General features: G+C 34.3%; 1 protein-coding gene and 2 pseudogenes across 1 annotated transcript; 2 read left to right on the top strand and 1 right to left on the bottom strand.

Annotated features, from left to right (window-relative positions):
* The first annotated feature begins 5,515 nt into the window (after positions 1 to 5,515).
* LOC121366147 lies at positions 5,516 to 10,358 on the top strand (annotated as a pseudogene).
* A 1,116-nt stretch (positions 10,359 to 11,474) lies between these two features.
* LOC121366146 (cilia- and flagella-associated protein 36-like) lies at positions 11,475 to 13,049 on the bottom strand (the record flags this gene model as incomplete). The annotated part of the gene is made up of 4 exons (XM_041490709.1): positions 11,475 to 11,759; positions 12,209 to 12,568; positions 12,805 to 12,869; positions 12,941 to 13,049. Coding segments are annotated over 4 exons (819 nt in total), but the record flags the coding sequence as incomplete, so codon positions are not given.
* A 99-nt stretch (positions 13,050 to 13,148) lies between these two features.
* LOC121366145 lies at positions 13,149 to 18,330 on the top strand (annotated as a pseudogene).
* The last annotated feature ends 1,633 nt before the right edge of the window (positions 18,331 to 19,963 follow it).

Here is a 19,963-nt window from a genome sequence, read left to right as displayed (position 1 = left end):
CAGAAATCTTCCTGTAAATTTGTTGGAGCACGAGAGTAAGCACTTTCTCCAAAATGGATTGGTTATATGGAAGTAGTAGATACTTTCTTCTCTGCTTGGGAAAAGCAAATGGTGAAACAGACTGTTGTAATGCTACTTCAACGTTCAGTAAGCACATTCTAGAAAGAGTCAGTTCCCAGTTGTAATACCTAAGTTCTGTGCTGTTATTTCTACTTATTCTCAGCATACTAAGCTCGGTGTTGATGTCGATCCTGATATCGAGTGTGGGCCTCGGATATGAGAAGCAAGGTTATTGTGGGTTTAAAACATGAAAACACATCCCCTCAGAGGCCTAAGCAGGAACTCCTCACCATTTAACGTTTTTGACAGCATCTCCTTCAAAATTCAATTCATCAATGCTACTAGGGAAGGAGGAGGCCATCTTTCATGTCTTTTTCTGTAAAGGCTATAGGAGATTGAAGAAAACGTTGGCATGATAGAAGCAATGCTTTCTCGATCTTCATACTGGGCAACATCCTGCAGAGCTTCGTGGTATATTTGTAGGAATCATAGGTTTGTCCTTTCTCTTGCTCTTTTTTCATTTTGTCTTTGACCAACTCCACTACTGTCTCTGTTATTTTTGGGAGGGTGGGAGTGATTCTCATTGCAGGAGACTAGCAGATCAGGAACATCTTGTGACGCTCTTCCAGGACAACTTCTGTATCCTCTTAAGTACTCTACCATCACCTTTACTGGCCTTATTCAGTTATCTTAGACCTTTTACACTATTAGACATTATTTAGACGAAATGGGACAATTATACACTTTGTTTAGACGAAATGGGATTAGACGAAACGGGATTAGACGAAATGGCATGACACCCATATTGATAATCATATGATTTTGTCCTGTAGTATTAGTAATTATAACCACGGTGTTCTGTTATTACTCCTGACAGCTGTTGTTTGGGGGATCTATTAATATGTATGTACCTGAGTCTCTCTCTCTCAACACACACACACTCGGAATATCTTACTTCTGTAGCTAACTTTTGCTGTTATTTCAAGGAGATGTACCTCTGGGAGATCCTAATATTACCAAGGTTTGGGTAACAATGATGTCAAATAAATAGCTCCTTTATGTCATGTTAGGTTGTACCTTGTGACGAGAAACACAATTGTTGTCATGGCGACATATAAGATTGTTGTAGAAATTCATTGCAGGTGTTACATGTTACAGGATAACACTCTTGAGATATTTCTAATCAATGGAGGGACTACGTTACTCTCATTTGATACTACATGGGTTCAGTCGTGCGATAGTCCATGTGATATTGTTTTAACAATGCAACGGTCATTTGAAGAGACTTTTATGAACAAACAATCATGTGATAATCATGTGATTTATTGTTAGGAACGTGACAAAGTACACAATGGTCTGCTTGAGTTGGCTATGCCAAATCTCGTGGATTCTGGTGAATGGCGAAATGGGAAATTAAGGATGGTTCTTAGGGTAAAGTACAAAACTATAACCATTCTCTTCATCTCTCTCTCTCTCTCTCTCTCAGTTGGGCAACAAGGAGAGATAACAAACTTTGAGTATTTAATGGCGCTCAATAAACTCGCTGGTCGTACATTTAATGATCTCATGCAATATTCAGTCTTCCCTTTCATACTATTCAGACTATACAAGTGAAGAACTTGATCTCTCACAAGATACTTCTTCAGGTAACAGGACAAAATTAATAATTGTTATAAAATATAATTTATAGGGAAACTAGAGAAACCAATATCAATTCAAGATGATACTAAAATACAGAATATATTGACACATACAATGTAAGGAGTAAATATAATTACATATTATAGTTGAAGATTTCAGCATAATCTGAATAGCTTTGTTATAAATTAGTCTATTGTTTTATTGTTAGTATCTTCAATCTGAGTGTGCTAATAGAGATTCAATGATGCCAGGACTAACCCAACTCTCATCCAAACTTATCATTATGGCTCTCACTATTCTAACAGTGGTATTGTCCTACACTTTTTAGTACGAGTACCTCCTTTTACCAACATGTTTCTAGACCTTTCAAGGTATTCTTTTCTATGTCTGTTGGTATTTAGTTGCTTTCCTCTGTCTCTCTCACTCCCCTAGGCAAGAGTTTTTGACATAGCTGATCGTTCCTTTCATAACATGAATTACTGGCTCAAGAACTAATATGACTTAAAATTTTATTAACCTCCTTATCAATCTAATATTAAAAGATATTAATGATTTACTAATGTGCATGGTAACTTTAAAAATTGATCCTAGGACCGCTAGGCAAGCCAAAATTGATCCTAGGACCGCTAGGTGTAAACTATTAAAACAACACCTAATCAAGAAACTTAGTGTTAATAAATAAATAAATTTATTTAAAATCTTTTCAGTATTAACAAAAATTAACAAAAAAGAAGTTGTTAATTATTGATGAACTAATACTTGATTATAATATAACACAACTAATGATACATTGATAAATAATAATATTACAATAATAGTTCAAAGTAAAATAAAATATATTATATTGAGGAATACATGTGATAAATTAGTAGGTTTTTATGAACTAAAATTATTTAGAGCTAGTGACATTTATTGTCACAGCTGATTAACTTATTATGAAAATATTCAGTACATGTATTGGGACAGTGGTCATGTGACCTCATGAATTGTATTAAGGAGAGGAGTGTTAAGTGTTTCAGGGTAAACCAAGACACAAGATACTGGTAATAAAAGCTAATGAACCCATTGCCATCATGACAAACCAGGCATAATATTGTCCTAGTTTGAAAACAAAAAATAAGTCATTAGATCTCTCTCTCTCTCTCCTCCCTCCTTCTCTCTCCTCCCCCCCCCCCCCCCTCTCTCCCGCATCCCTCCCTCCCTCCCTCCCTCTCTCTCTCTCTCTCCTCCCCTCTCTCTCTCTCTCTCTCTCTCTTTACCAGCAATATAACTACAGGTGCAATTATTCCACCAAGTCTTGCAGATACATTTGCTATCCCCATACCTAAGTTTCTATTATAGATAAAAAACCAAAACAATGATACAAAAAAAGTTAAGCACTGTACCTGACATCAGTAGAGTATAGTTCAGCAGTATATGTATAGATAACACAAAAAGCAGCAGAGACAAAGAACTTTCCAATGAGAGAGAGAAGTACCTGTATCCCACTATAATCAACTACACAAAAGTAAAGAAAAAGTAAAGATGGATGAGAGGAGAGAGAGAGAGAGAGAGAGAGAGAGAGAAGAGAGAGAGAAATTCTACATACTTTCAGAAAACTGCACAATAGCACAACCAATACTGGCAATGCCACTAAGAAACAGAAAACCAGAATTACACACCTTCTTCCAAGTCTATACAAAATAGAACACATATAATGATATAACTGTAATAACTACAATACCTGTCCATTATAAAATTGATGTCAATAGATTTGATGGTATTTCTACCAGACCAGATAATGAGAGACTGATGTAAATATTGTCACTTAAATTGCCAACACCTAAAGATAGCCATAGTACACCATACATATAGTAAACCTAATATATAATAATAATAATAATAATAATAATAATAATAATAATAATAATAATTGTATTAAGAGTTTTGTCTTTCACAAATTCTACCATTATTGCCCTTTAGACATCTGTCTGTCTGTCCATCACTCTCTATCTGTCCATTTACCCTTAATATCCATCCATCTATCCACTCTAATAATTTACCATGAACACATTATTAAGAGAGTTCTTTTACACAATTATATTGTGTCTAAGTAGATCAACAGACCAACTGAAGAACCACCATTTTCTTTAACATCATTATACAAAGTGAAGTCCGAAGGTAAAGTACATTTGTTAGTTCTTGCAATATATTTAATGACCTTTCTGCTTCCTTCACATTACCAATACTTAACAACCAACGAGGTGACTCAGGGAAATACCTAGTATATTAACAACAGTGAAATAAATGACATTAAACATACTATAGAGATATATCAAGGGGAGTAGAGTTATATAAATGAACACCTCCTTAAGACATTAGAACTAAAAACTATATTAATATATTTGATCTCTTTATGAAATCAATTATATTCTAAACAACATATATTATATATATATATTATTGTGTGTATAGATATATATATATAATATATATATATATATATATTATAATTTATATATATTATATACATAATATTATATATATATAATATAATAAATAAGTTTACTTGTATAAGAACAGAAAAGGAACAGTCAAAATGGCTGCAAGGAAAACCAGACTGCGCCATTCTCCAAGTAAATATGCTGCAAGAGAGAGTGTGACAAATCCAATACCAAAGAAGGCTGAAATTAACACTGATAAAAGACCTCGATAACTGGATCCCAAAATCTCAGAGATGAGAACAAAAAAAGGGATTCCTCCAGAGACTACAAATCCCATTGCCAATCGAAGGAGAGAAAATAAATAAAAATTTGTAGATATTGCCGTTAAAACAGGTAGAATTGTGAAACCAATGAGGTAGATTAGTATAACCTTCTTACGTCCCCACTATCAGCTAACCCTCCAAGAACATAAGCACCTACTAGAAAATCCTAGGAAAAAACCACTTTGCGAGAGATTGATAAGATTAGATTTTTTACAGATTAGATTCCACTAAAGAGAGGGAGAGAGGAATTTAGGTATGCACAATTAATTATAATTAGCCACACCACCTCTTTTGTCACAGAATAAAATCCTCTCATTCATAAAACAGGTGTACAATTCCCAGCGTTACTGTCATACATGTGACATCGTTCATCATATGTTAAATTTAACAAGTGATTTGGTTTGCTTTCTTCATAACAATGCCAGTTTGGTGTCATACCAGCAAATGTTATCACTAAGACATTTATAGATGATACAAGCTGAAAGATAGCGACCAAGAAAACTGCTCTCTTTTGGAGTATACCAAAGTGGCCAGCTCTCTTTAAAGCATCTTCAATATCCATTGTCCTAGGAGGGTAACGATGGGTGTGCACTTTTCTTTTATTGGCCGTCTTAAATTCCTCATGTGGGCACTGTATACTATTAAGTACGGAAAATCAATCGGAGAAAGAATACTAAAACACACATCCGTAGATCTCCGTATGGCCTAGAAGGACTAAGGAGGTGGAGTTTTCCTCTCACGTGCATTCTGTTATAAGATGGCGGTATAAAGACAAGGTTTGCAGAAATCTGAAGATTAACTATTCTTGAATGTAAGTATTCATTGCTCAGTTAGTCTATTCATTGGTATCATTCATTGTTTCTCATTCCTAGGTGATAGTATCAATGTATTTGACTTCTCTATATCCTTCTTCATATTCTTAATTCAAGCTACAAACTTTTCAACTCCTTTCCCAATTCTTCATATATTTTCTCTCCTGAGTACCTACCTATCTACCACTTCCACATTGTCTCCAAGGTAACCAGGCCACACCTACTGAGATATTATTAAAAAGTGGATGAAATCACCATGGCAACGGATACAAGATGTCGTGTTAAACTTTATAGTTTTAGTGAAAATAGACAATGGGAAGACATGGGAACAGGTCATGTGACCTTATCATATCTAGAGAGATTACAGGGGTTTTAACTCTTGTGGTAAGATCGGAGACTGATGGTAAGTTATTAACATTTGATATATCCATGTTATTTGTTTTATCCATCTCTTTTTATTCATCCATTGTGTTTATCTATCCATTTTCATTCATCCATCATTTGCTGTATTCATCCATTTGTTTTCTCAGTCATAGAGCTGTCTTTATTTTCTATTAAAAGGTTCAATTATCCTTGAGTCTAAAATTATTTTGGACAGAGCCTACCAAAAACAAGAGGTCAGGATATAGTCATATAAAAAGTATCATATTGTCTGCTTGCTATCACAGAATACCACAATTACATTCAATAATAATAATAATAATATTATTATTATTGCTGTTGTTATAATAATAATAATAATAATAATAATAATAATAATAACAATAATAATAATAATAATAATATAATAATAAATTGATCATAACAATTATTAATTACTAGTATTGTTGTTCTATATATGTGTAGCAGTGTCTGTTATAAAGAACATTTGTTTTATTCTCTAGGAAACATTGATTGTTTGGACTGAAGATAATGCTTGTGATTTAGCTCTTAGCTTTCAAGAGAAAGACAGGCTGTGATGAAATCTGGTTCAAGATATGTGAAGTATGCAATGTAATCCCTACCCTTTGATTTTGTTCCTCTCTCTCTCTCTCTCTCTCTCTCTCTCTCTCTCTCTTAGCTTCAAGGTAAGGACCCCCAGTGTAGATTGTACTCAGGAATTATCAGAAGATGGAGAAATGTCAGAACCTATCGATACATCTGCATCTATTGATCTTCCTCCTTGTGAGCTGAGCAAACTGGATGACATTTTCAATGTAATAACAGGTGCTATGTCTTCAACATTGTCCCGTGATGAACTAGCATTAGCATTAGAGAAAGAAAGATATATACAAAAACTATTAGATTTATTTAGAATATGTGAAGATGTGGAAAATCTTGACGGACTTCATCTCCTCTACAATATTTTTCGTACACTGTTCCTCTTAAACAAAGTCTCCTTACTTTCTGTCATGTTCCAACCCGATCACATAATGGACGTTGTCGGCTGTTTGGAGTATGACCCCAGTAAACCACACCCCATTAGACATAGACATACTTAGATCAAACATCGAGATACAGAGAAGTCATCCCTTTTGATAACACTGATTTAATAGATAAAATACATTTAACATACAAAATGTGTTATATCCAGGAAGTCATTCTCCCAACTCCTTCCCTATTTGAGGAGAACATGATGTCTGCTTTCAACTCACTAGTCCTATTTAACAAAACAGAAATCGTTGACAGCATACAGGTTGGTTCTGATCTTAGAAAATTTACTCGTAATTTCTGCCATAAATAATTCTTATTTTTAGAATGATAGTCGTTATTATTTGAGCTATTTTCAAAATTGTGCAGTGATTCTGTAACATTAGATAAGTACAAAGATATGTAAGTTGTTTATCAATAATTGTGTCCTGTTAACTTCTATTTGTATAGTCAATGTTTCTCCGTGAATTGTTCTCGTTTGCTCAAGTACTGGAACTAGAAGATCGTACAAATTTTTATTGGAGACTGTGTACATTCGAGTTAATGCCAGCTCTAGAACAGATGCTAGTAAGTAATACAATATATATAATTATAATGGCTTAGTCAATAAATAAAGATCTTAGAGATTGATATGTGTACAATTCTTTCTTTATAGACTTCTGAAGTAGAGGATATAGTGACAGTGGCAGTCGATATAGTTAACCAGATTGGTGACTATACTCGTCCATATTACGAGACCATATTCTTAAACAAAATGACTTAGAAGAAGTAATTTTAACATAATATTGTTGTATCAATTCTCTCCTTTCTTTTATAGGATAGTCAATTTTTCAATGTTATCATTGGTCTTCTAGTTGATGCACAATTCACAAGTTAGTGAACATATTTAGCAATTGTTATAACTTTTATTATGTTCATATCTCAGGCATTGATGAACAGTTACTAGGTCTAATTAGGACTTTAATTGATCCTGAAAATATCATGTCAGAGACAGCTGCTGTAAGTTTCTCTTCTTTTTTCATCACTTTCTTGTGTATATAGCAAACTGCAGAAAAAGGAATCTTTCTCAATTATTTTTTATAAGCATTGTATGCATAGACTCATGGCACCACTTATGGCTCAGACCACTGGAGAGAAAAGTCAACAAAGGTGAGTGTTTTCATTCAAAATCAAGCTCTATTTATCTCTTCTCACCCTCCTCTCTCTCTCTCTCTCTCTCTCTCTCTTCCTACTTTGCTCATTTTTCTTATTTTCCTCTGTCTTCCAGACACAGCACAGAATGCAGTGTTGCTTGGACACATTTTAGAATTGCTAACAATATGTGTCGAAAGACATTCTTATCATATAAGAAATTATGTCATTGATAGGAATGTATTAGGAAGAGTTCTGGTACTTTTAACCTCATCACATCGTCATCTAGTATTAGGTAAATAAAAGGAGAATAACAATACAGTAACTCTCTCTCTCTCTCCTCTCTCTCACTCCAGCTGCTTTGAGGTTTGTCGAAAAATTGTAGGTCTAAAAGATGATTCTATAATCGATATATTATCAAGCACAATTTATTTTCTCCTATTATCAAAGTCTTTATGGCAAACGGTCAACGATACAATCTTGTTAACTCAGCCATAATCGAACTATTTCAGTTCATCAATGCAGTATGTTTTGACTACCATGTCATCCTCTATATCTCTATCTTTACTTAACTAGGAGAACATTAAAAGTCTAGTGAGCTATATTGTGGAAAATTTCATGCAAACTTTGGAAGGTGTGGAGTATGTTGAAACATTTCGAGCACTTAAATTAAAATATGATCAGGAAATGGATCGAAGTAATATTCGACAAATAAGTGGAGACCAAACAAAGTAAGAAATATTATAATGATGTATATTGTTAGGATTAGAATACAAAGTAAGAAATATTATAGTGATGTATATTGTTAGGATTAGAATACCATGAGTTGTTTGAAATATCTGTTGTAAATTCTTGTGAAATAATTATAAGCTGTTCTTACAAGTAAATCCCTCCCTATCCTGACCAATGATGATTTCATTTCATAGAATTATGTATTAGTACAATATGAATATTATTAATGTACAAACCTCAATAGGACAGTAGGTACCTCTGCTTACATAACAGTTTGTTTAGGGTTTAGGGGGTGTAAAATTATTGTATAATATTCTAACCTCAGTTTGTTGTGACAGGCTTCTCTATTAGTGGTTGTGTTTTGGGGAGAAACCAATAACAAAATTATAACAAATTATAATAAAATTATAATAAAATTATAATAGATATAACAAAAATTATAAAAATGATAAAATTATAATTGTAATTATAATTGATATCATGCAATAAAATACTAGTTGTTGTAATTGTAGGTTAGATAAAGGAGTTGAATATGATCAGGTCACACATATCATTTTTGTGGTTTTAATAAATCCATTGATTTTTGAATTTGCTGTATACATCAGTAGTTGATGTATTTGTTAGACATCAGTACTAACTCAGTCAGACTTTATAAAATAACTAAAGAACTCAATAGTTCTCAATAATTTTATTTTAATGTCAATGTTAATGTACCTTTTAGAGGTATTATACATGGATTGGATGTCAATCGATTTCGAAGAGACCCACGAAGTTTAGATGAAGATGAAGAGAGTTGGTTTGATGAGGAAAGAAGAAAGTGTAGCTATAGAGAACACCCCTCCTCCTCCCTCTATTGCATCTCTCCCTCGTTTAACTTCTTCGTTCTCATCTTCTCCTTCTGCATTTTCATCCAGTCCTCGACCTACTCTAACTCGAAATCCTCTTCAATCAACTCAGATCAAACTACCAACAATTAGCACGGTAAGTATTATAACTTAACACACTAACCTGTATTGTTTTTTATTGTGTCATTGTTTTTATGTGAACATGTCTGTCATTTCAAAGAGTAGTTAAGTGAATTTGATATAAATACCATTTATGTTGGTATGTCTTGTTGGAACTGTGCTTTATTGTTTTTATGTTGTGTATAGCTCTTAGAAGGAGCCTTCCTCCTCACTGCAAACCATACTATGAATTAACTATACCACCTAAATGTACTAAGCCAATAACTTCCCATCTCTTTTATAGTGATGTCTTATTGGTTGTGCTACTAAAATATTTAACCCTTTTGTAATAATAATTATTAGTGGGACAAATTGTATTACAATTTTGTTAAAGATCATATAAGTGTTATCTACCTAGTAAATATGTCTTTGTAATTTTGTTAAAATTCAGCCATCATTGGTTGAGTCAGTGGTATATAATGATCATTTCAACTTCAAGTGCAGACAATATTTAACACTCAGCCACACCCATCATTATAATACTAAATAAAACGCTTACATTAATAGTCCATGTATGTATTTTAAAAGTCCAATCAAATGTTCCGTACAAGAAGTCAAGGATAGAAATATAAGACGAACTTAAAGTCACATGACTCAATTAAGACATGTTTTATGTGTCACAGGTGGAAAAAGAGTACACGATATTTTATATACATGTTTACCACATGTGTAAGAAGCTAATTTTAACCCTTTCTTTTATTATACAAGGCGTTACAAAGTCTAGTGGATTATGATGAAGACTCCGATGAGGACCAACCCTCGGATGATGAGATCACTGCCTCAAGTAGTCCTGCTAAACGACAAAAATTGGAAAATATTTGAGCTATTCTCTGTCACATGACGGAGCAGATCTCTTTCTTATAATTTTATTTGCAAAAAATAATAAAATAAAAGTTATGTTCGATATTACACATTATGAATAAACATATTTTAAAAAACATACATTTCTCATATGTCATCACAGTTGTGCTGGAGTTTCTCTAAGACCATTTTATCCTTGACACAAAGCATTTTTCTATCCTACTGCCTCTGGCAGGAATTATCACTTAAACAATTTTTCTAATAAAGAGTTGTTTTCTACAGGTAGCTACTCAGCTTAGGACCATCCTTGAAAGATATTAACCCTTGAGTCATTCATTTGAATAACAATCCTTTTTTGACTGTATAAGTATGTTATAAGACTGATGTATTTTATGATCGATGACCCAGGTCTTTTTTCTCAGATGACACTATGTTATTTACTTTGTATAAGTGCTGTAGGCTTAACATGTAACTGGTATTTTGTCTTTGTACATCTTGTGTGTGAACAGATTAGTCCAGGAATTATCGTATCTTTTTTAGTGTATTATCTACAACTGTAACTGACATAAATTGCAGGTGCATTTGTCTTAAATCCAGCCGGGCCATCACAACCCACAACAGGCTTTCATCTGAAGTATAAAGTTAGTGCATGAGATTATACACTTAGATCTTAGCTTCAATTTCTCAGGTTCCTAGACTGTCAGTGCTCACTATTGAAGGAGCATGAGCTGGGGTCCACCCACCTCCTCCAGGACACACGGCTTTCCACCAGCTGAAGCTGCCGGTGGTTATTATGATCTTGCTATTGCTTTTGGCGTTTTATTTGCAATTTTCTTCACAGTCACTGTCTTCTTAACGGCCTTGCTGTGTTACCTAGTCTGGAAAAGAAATACTTCCTATACCAGAGCTCGGGGACCTGGTGAGAATCTCAACTATGGTAGTTAAAATAAACATTTATTTCAAAATAATTATATATAATATGACAGTCTGTAAAACAATCTGTCATTCATTTCTTATTGTAAAATAACTTTAATTTCACACATAACAAAAAAATTCTTTTCAAGTTAGGTTTTAGTTTCAATATCAATAGAATTGTTATTTAACAAAAATAACACAAAACTATACAATTATCAAGTCTCAGTGTGTTATTTTGTCAGCCACTGCAGGAGTTAGTACAGGCTTTGCTTTTCTCTTTTCTTTGCCTTTAATTGCTTTTCTCTCTTTTTGACAATTCACAGCAATATTATTCATAGGAGGATGTGTTACTGATCCATTCTCAGAGGATGGTGGATTATCTTTTAAGAAATCTTTTAACTCAGCTTCTCTTTTCTTCACTTTGCGTGCAATCAACTGGTCTCGTTGTCGCTTCAAATAGTCTTCCCTTTTTTGTACACTGTCTTCCTCATTGATCATTACAGTACCCTACACAGTATAAAAATACAATCAGAATATAGCAAGTATTAATATTACTACAGCTATCTCACATTAAGAGATGATGTATGAGTTTGTACTTCAGTTCTTGCACTCTGAAGCCAATTTGCTGCTGCTTCTGTAGCTCCTAGAGTTGTTGATTCACTCAAAGGAGATGTCATTGGTAGTTTGTAGTGGCTGTTCTAAGATGGTAGTGCTAGTTTGTTTTGGTAGATTAGAGAGGGTTTCAAAGTGTGAAACATTTTTAGTAGGAATATTAGTTATGGGGGGAATAGCAGCATTAGGTTCAATCAGACTTGTTGGACCAGATGAGCTGCTATACTACTAATCAAGTGAGAAGGAAGAGCTGGAAGGATCGCTGCTTTAGAAGACAGCTTTGTCTGCACGAGTTCAGTCTCAGATCCAACACTATTAGATTGACTTTTAGTTGCAATACTTACTGGAGTAAGTACTGGATCACTAGAGTTTGCCTGCGCTGACTTCTTTACTTCTAGTTCATAAGTTTTCAAACTCTCTTCTGTGGCTTGTCTTATTAGTTTCTGAAACTGTTCCTCCTCCTGTTGAACATGTTGTTCATGTTCTATTTTACTCTTTAGTAAGATATCCTGCAATATTTTGTCTTCCTCATTCACATGTGTTGATGAAGTTGGAGTTGATGAGACTTCTTTATTGTGAATGGGAGAAGTTTCTGAATCTTGCAAGTTCTTAAGCACTTCTTCATCTAACTGGAGATTGCGTTGTACCATTATTGATTTGAACAACAAGAAATCGTCCACGGCTAATAATGGTTGAAATAGTTTCTAAAGTATATATATAATAAAATTGTGATCAAACGTAATTTGAGGCATCAATAACATACCTGAAGTTTTGTAGACTTAGCGATTCCTTCAGAGCAAGCATTTATGAGCTGAGGCATAGTCATATGTAACTCTTTCATGAATTCTTGCAACAGATTTTCAACCTTATTTGGAGACAATAACAGAGTGTATTATAATTATTATTATATTATTAAATGGGAATTATGTCATAATCTTACAATAGTTTTGGTATTGTCGATGAGCATCTGTGTATGAAAATTATTTTCCTCTTCGGTATCAAAAACTGAAGCAAGGAAAGATTGATAGGGTAAAAATAAAACACATGAATACTGGTATGATGTTATGATCACTCACTCAAGCAATTCTGATCAACAAAATTGTTCACGTGAAAACTCCAGACTGGAGACATTAGAAACTGGACCAGACTGTCCATCATCCACTCAACATCCGCCCGCCATTCTGTAGAAAATGTGATAGTTGCATGGTATGGTCACCCTTGTTTTGTTTCTATGGAATTTGAGGGGTGTGGTTCTAGTGGGCGGAGCTAAATAATTGCAACTTGATGGCAGACCAGCCAAAATTTCTGTTAGCACCTGAAAACGCGTCTTCCTTGAGTCCAAAGGAAGCAAGAGAACTTTTTCAAGCCAATAAATATTACGGCCCAACAAGTGGATTCTGCTTGGGTTACGTTCAAGCTAATTTAGCGTGGGTACCAGCTCATGATGCTGATAACTTTGAGGAGTTTTGCAAGAGGAATTCAGCACCTTTACCGCTTCTTTATCGTAGCTTGCCAGGAGAATTAGTAGCTCCTCCACTGGCAGAAAAACTCAGATGTTAGGTAATGACAAATAACAACATCAATTGATTTTATAACTTTTTTTGTTTCTGCAGAACTGATCTCCCTCGATATGTTATTTTCAGTCATGGTCGACAAGTGCAGGATATGTTAGATTTATCTGGTTTTGATTGGACAGGACAAGTATCATTTTATTTGGGGTGTAGCTTCTCGTTTGAACAAGCTCTCCTTAATGCAGGAATAAATATTCGAAATGTAGAAGAAAAAACAGCTGTAAGCGTTTACATGACCGACATTAGTTGCTATGATGTAAATAACAAATTTACTGGTACAAAAATGATTGTCTCAATGCGACCTATTAAGAGGAAACATCTTCAAGATGTGGTTACTATTACGTCAAGTTACCCAAGTCCCATGGAGCTCCTATTCATATTGGAGACCCCAAGAAAAGATTGGGATATATGATATGAAAAAAACATTTCTTTAGTGATAGCACACTTACGCACAATGATGAGGTTTCGGTTTTTGGGCTTGTGGAGTCACTGGAATACAGGCAATAGAAGCTTTAGGTAAGGATTAAGAAGTTTTGATAACAACATACTAACTATTTGAATTGTATTAATTGTATAAAGCTCTCTCTATACCAAGCACTTTAAGGTCTTGGATATAATCCAAGTATAGACCTCCCTTAGTAATGCATTAAGTACATTATCACTGACTAGAACTAGTATCCTGAAATAATAGAGGATTCATTTTTCCTTTATATGAGAGAGTTTTTTAATATCTGGTTTTTCTTATAGGACCTAATTTAGCTTTCACTCATTATCCTTCTTCGATGTTTATTACTGACCTTCATACTGAATCGTCTTATATTGAAGTCTCCTCTCAAATGATGTACCTTTAGTTGTAGATATAGCACCATTAAAAAATGCCCTACTATGCATCAATTGCTTCTGGTCGGGTTGATCTGAAACAACTAAAAGAATTGGAGAAGATAATACTTGATGATCCAGGAGGTTGGGGTTCAAGAATTACGAGAAGAAGATGACTTCAATGAAATCAGTTCTCACTCTATCTCATGCTCATTCTATAGCTGTTATTTTTGGTTTCCCTTGTACCCGCTGCCAAAATCTGGAGGAGACAGACGGTCCTCCAGGAGCTTTGTCAATAGCACAAGCTCTACAAACACTTGGAAAGAAGGTTGTCATTGTCTCAGAAGAACGAAATAAAGGATTAATAGAATCCTCTATTGAAATTCTTGTTTCTTCAGGAGCTTTGAAATCAAAGATCAAGTTTCTATCTTGCAAAGATTTGATCCTATCAAAATGTGAAGGATTTGATTGCCTTGTAGCAATCGAGAGGACAGGACTTGCTAAAGATGGGTTGCCATTATACTTCTAAGGGAAGAGATGTCACAGAAATATCTTGAACCAGTCCATGAAGTATTCTTAAATGCACAGAACAGTTCTTCCATAGTGACAATTGGGATTGGAGATCGAGGAAATGAACTTGGTTTAGGAAAGATAAAGGAGAAAGTTGAGAAAGTTATGAAGAATGGAGCTGTTCTTGGTTGCAGTGTTTGCAAGTGATTATGTTATTATGGCTGGAGTTTTCTAATTGGGGAGGTTACCTATCTCCGTGGGTCTTTTATCTCTTAGCTAATTGTCCAGTGCATTGGAGATATGTACAACATGGTATAAATTTGAAGAATCACGAAATTGGAAACTAGAACAATTTCTGCCCCACTAATGAACAGGTAAATTATATATTATTTAAATATAATTTTATTATTTTGTATTTTTTTTCCATTTCTTACAGACTTGTATGTTGCTAGCTCATTTGAATCAATTAGGTGTTAGTGATGGACTGACTAAATCACTTGATCAATCTGTAGACGGGCTATGTTTGCAAATTCATCTTGATAAATGGACCAGTTGAGAGCTGTTGTCAAATATAATTATTGTTAATATTATTTTTTGATATTAAACCACAATAATTTAATACATTTTTCGTATATTTCCGTTACATCTCCGCATATTAAACGTGGTTGAAGACACTTCACTGCAAAGAAAGAAAGCACCTGTTAAGAAGATGGCTGATGAACGCAAGGAGTTAGATTGGGATCTCTCAGTAAATGTACCTGTGAAAGGAATTACGAGAAAGCTACGTGTGACCAAGCAATGAGTCAGTTCAAGCCATCATATTGAAAGTTGCTTCTAAATTGGGTAAGATTAGTAGTAATACAACTAGGAATATCAGAGAGCGTGTAACAATTGATCACTTAGAATTGCACGGGATGTAAAGCTACATAATCTATAATCTACATAATATATGTATAATTTATGAGTTGATGTACAAAATATAACTGAAATGATTATCATAGGGAATGATGATGATTGTAGACTAATTGACAAATTTCTAATTCCATGTGAGTTTTTTCCCTTGTTACCTAGACAACAGTTATTTGCTTCATCTTTAATAACTATTAAACTTATCTACTATTTGTAGTGCCATTCTTATTGGTTGTCTATGCTTGTCATTTTGATATGTGTATTTGTGTAATGGAGTTTTTATGAGGTAGCTAGTAAGTAGACTAAATAGTGTGTTGTTATAATAACAGATGTTTAGAGTAATGATAGATATTTTATAAATGTTATAAGTAAACAGTTTGTAATAAAACAAACTAACCTGTACTATTATATATCTCTCCCTCTCCCTCCCTCTCTCTCTCTAGGTGAAGGAGACTGGTCTAACTATGCTTTATGGTGGCCAGACAAACAAATATGGCTAAGCAAACGTGAGACAAACTCTCTATGCCTACGGTATCATGTCCAATGCGGTCCTGGAGTTCACAGTGTTCATAGACACTTGATCATTTGAGCTCCCGACACAAGGTCGTTATTATATGAAAGTCCACTTTGCCATGATGACATTTTATGTTGTCAAGGAGATATGCGATAGTTTCAATATTCGTCATGCTGAAGAGCTCTCATTGATGAAATCGCCATTTGATCGAGAAGGATATGTGAAAGCAACTGGCTACCACAGGGTCTAAAGCCAGGGGAGGCTCACGAGAAGGAACTCCAGTTTTAGAAGGTGTCGATACAAATACTCCTCCAAGTAGCCCTGGTCATAAGAATCGGCTACCAGCTAGTCTAGACCCTGATGCTATGTTACCTGGAGGTGGTATGGACAGTGGTGCCGTGATTATACGCAAACTTGGAGAGGCTCCCGATGGTGGCTTCTTCTCTGAAAAGCTCAATCGTTCTCTATTGAGAAAGCCTTATCAATGGCCTGTGAGTAAGATATTATGTCTACACACACTACCTAACCTAATACCTCCTCTACTGTAAATTCCTTACTGAAATATTAAGAAGCTATTAATGGTATTAGTCTTTCCTTATGTTTGAATACACCCTATTGTATCAACCCTCAATATGTGCATGTATTGTATAACAACGTAGTAAGGTTACTGTTTTGGGTGTAATTTGATGATCATACTAGATGAGTTGTATTGTATAGAGGGCTCAGTGTGACCATAACATTATAATTGCATAACAAAAACTCTGTTTATGTTATATATTAACAAAATATAGTGTATATAATGAATGACTGTTGACATGTGAAAACAGCCTGGAGGAATGTAGTTGATTGAAGTCTTTATAACATTGTGTCCTGAAGCACATTTCCTTTGACTTGTTTAACAATAGTCCCTTGTAGACAAAGAAAGATCTCTGTGGTCGCTATTTTTAATGGCTACCTTGTGAACTAGTAGATAAAAATTTAAAAGTATCACGAAAGTGGTCTGTTAAATTAACTGCTGCTACATGAACTAATTATATCTGTAGGTTGGTTACTCTAACTGTTCCACAAACAATACCTAAGATGAATAAAGAGCACTTATTATAATAGACACAGCTGTTATTCTTATTGTATTACTATTACTATGACATAGGAAACTTACTGATAGTCAATACTGACATAGGACATAAACACTATATAATAGTCAAATGCTGGTAGTAAATGATTATATTATAATTTACCTAATTATAGTAAATATAATGATATTATAAATGTTGTGTGTACTACATATGACATTTGGTATGTACAATGTATGGACCAGTAACAATGGGAGGAACAATGATTAGCACAATTTTTAAGGACTTATTATTTAGTGTTAATATAATTATTAGCTACCTTTATTGGAAACCTAAACCCACACTATCAGGACTACATGCATTCAAAGCCAATAGTAGTTGAGTACACATGTTATGATACTATGGAGTACTAATGTTTAAAGCACACTCACATTTAAATGTTGTCTTGTCTAGTTGGTTGGATTCATCAAAGACGCTATTTGACAAGATGTTAATGAGGGTGATCTCTGTACTTACGTTTCAAGTATTATCCTTTTATGGACATTGATCCGAGGGTATGTTTATTACATGTACAGGATAGCATTCTAGATTTGTTTATAGGTTGATGAGAATCGTATTAATCAGTTATATACACAAGCTAAATGGTCCATACTTACTGAAGAGGTTGACTGCACTGAAGAAGAAGCATATATACTTTTGCTGCTCTCAAATAAGAAAACTATTCACCATTCATTTGTTTATCTGTCTATCTAATCCATCCATTTGCCATTCTTTTAACCATCTATCTGTCCATCCATTCATCTATCCATCTAGTTTCAAGTGAGCTAGCCCAGACTTCTCCTGCATATCCATCAAGGACCTGTAGCACAAACAGTAGACGAGCTATTACTATATCAATGCTGCTATAGATCAACTACAGGTATGTTGCTTGTAAAAAGGAAAGATAATTCATTTGATGTCCTATTTAGATTGAACTGGGACAGACTAAAGATCCTACTGCGTAAGTCAACAATGTTTATTATTAACAATACACTATGTTCACTTAGGCTGAGAGTCGAGCTCACAGTTGACTGGTTACTGCAAATTTAGCAAGTAATCTAACTATTTCAATTTTTAACCAGTATGTTTTCATTCTTTATTGTTAGAGGAACTGGATGACACTAAAGTAGCCAAGAGATATTTCTTCCTCCTCTCAAAGGGACTTCACTGGCGTATTAATAAACACGAAGACTTTATACTCAGGGGGGAACCTCCCCTTCACGATTTAACCTCACAGGTAATAGACTTCATGCTAGATATAGCTGCTACTGTAAATATATTGTAGGAGCTGAGGCTATCCCTGATCTGGACTAGCTAAGAGGAAATATTGCTTTAGGATCTTACTACCTAGCTCTGATGAGACAGGAGAAGTTCGAATGTACTTGATACGGTGAGAGAGAGAGAGAGAGAGGAGAGAAAGGACAAATTATTCATAAGATATTTATATCTTTTAGTCTGATGAGTATTGTTCCTGGATGGCAGGGTGTAGGATGGCAATGAAGGGACGTCCTCTCGTCAAACAAGGCTATGAACAAGAATTGCAAAGTATCAAGCATTTGTAGCCATGCAAAATAAATCAGATGCTAATCCAGCAGCTGCTGCAGATCATGTAAGATAACAAGGTTTGACAAAATGGCGTTTATTTTCTTTACAGGATGAATTGAGACCAGAAGAATTTTGTTGGTCCTAGAAATGTTGAAAAAATATAGAGGAAAAGTGGGCAGTAATAGATAAACCATTATATAATACACTTGTATTAATGCTCCATGTGATTTTTATACATGTACATTGATGCATTGCTTAGAGCTTTTTCCCATTAGATTGCCCGCAAATCCTGGAGTCTCATTCATCCCATGTTAAACATGAGTTAATGGATGCTAAAATGCAATATATACGAAAACTGGCAGGCTCTTCAAGGATTTGGTATAACTTACTTGTCATCAGGAGTTGGCCGTCTAAAAAAGATGTAAGTTGTTTAGAGTGTCCCTTTAGGGTCTATTGAATTTTGTTCCTGTTAGAAACTTCTTGGTATCGCCCTATAACCGGTTAATCTTGTTTGATGCAACATCAATGGAAGAAAAGAAACACTTGGCGACTATATACGCTATGAGGTCCTGGAATGTTAATTGGGAGTCGAAACAAATGAGAAATGATCACGAACAAGATAGATCAACTTTACTTGTACATCAGCAGATCTCAAAATTGTCCACGAGTTTATTGGCGGGAATATTTGGTTGTCTCTGCGTAAACTGGAGAAGATTTGGACGTGGGAATGTTTGTCAAGTTAACAGGAGGAGTACTTCTAATTTTAGAAGGATGGGGTTGCAGAAACGATGGCTAAATTTAATTAGCTTTGCATCATATAAGACTTCCTTCCTAGAACTAGACAATTGAAAATATAAAAAATAAGTTAAACTAGTTTTCTTATTAGTTAAAGAAAATGGATAATATTCAATTCATATTTTATCAATTGCTGTACCATCTCATTAAGTTTCAATGATTTTCTTGTTTGAGGGACTGCCATTAGCTCATGTTTTTTTTTTTAATTTAAGAAATAAAATTTAGTAGATATATTTTTCTTTTAGTTACAAAGTTTTGTCAGTTTGGATCATTTTTTGTTTCCCTTCTTATTTTTTTAATATAAAATCATGACATTGTTTTCAA

The sequence above is a fragment of the Gigantopelta aegis genome, unplaced genomic scaffold (assembly GCF_016097555.1).
Source record: "Gigantopelta aegis isolate Gae_Host unplaced genomic scaffold, Gae_host_genome ctg4847_pilon_pilon, whole genome shotgun sequence".
Taxonomy (NCBI): Eukaryota; Metazoa; Mollusca; class Gastropoda; order Neomphalida; family Peltospiridae; genus Gigantopelta; species Gigantopelta aegis.
Note: the sequence above shows the minus strand (reverse complement) of the source record. Positions and strands in the feature narration are given on the sequence as shown.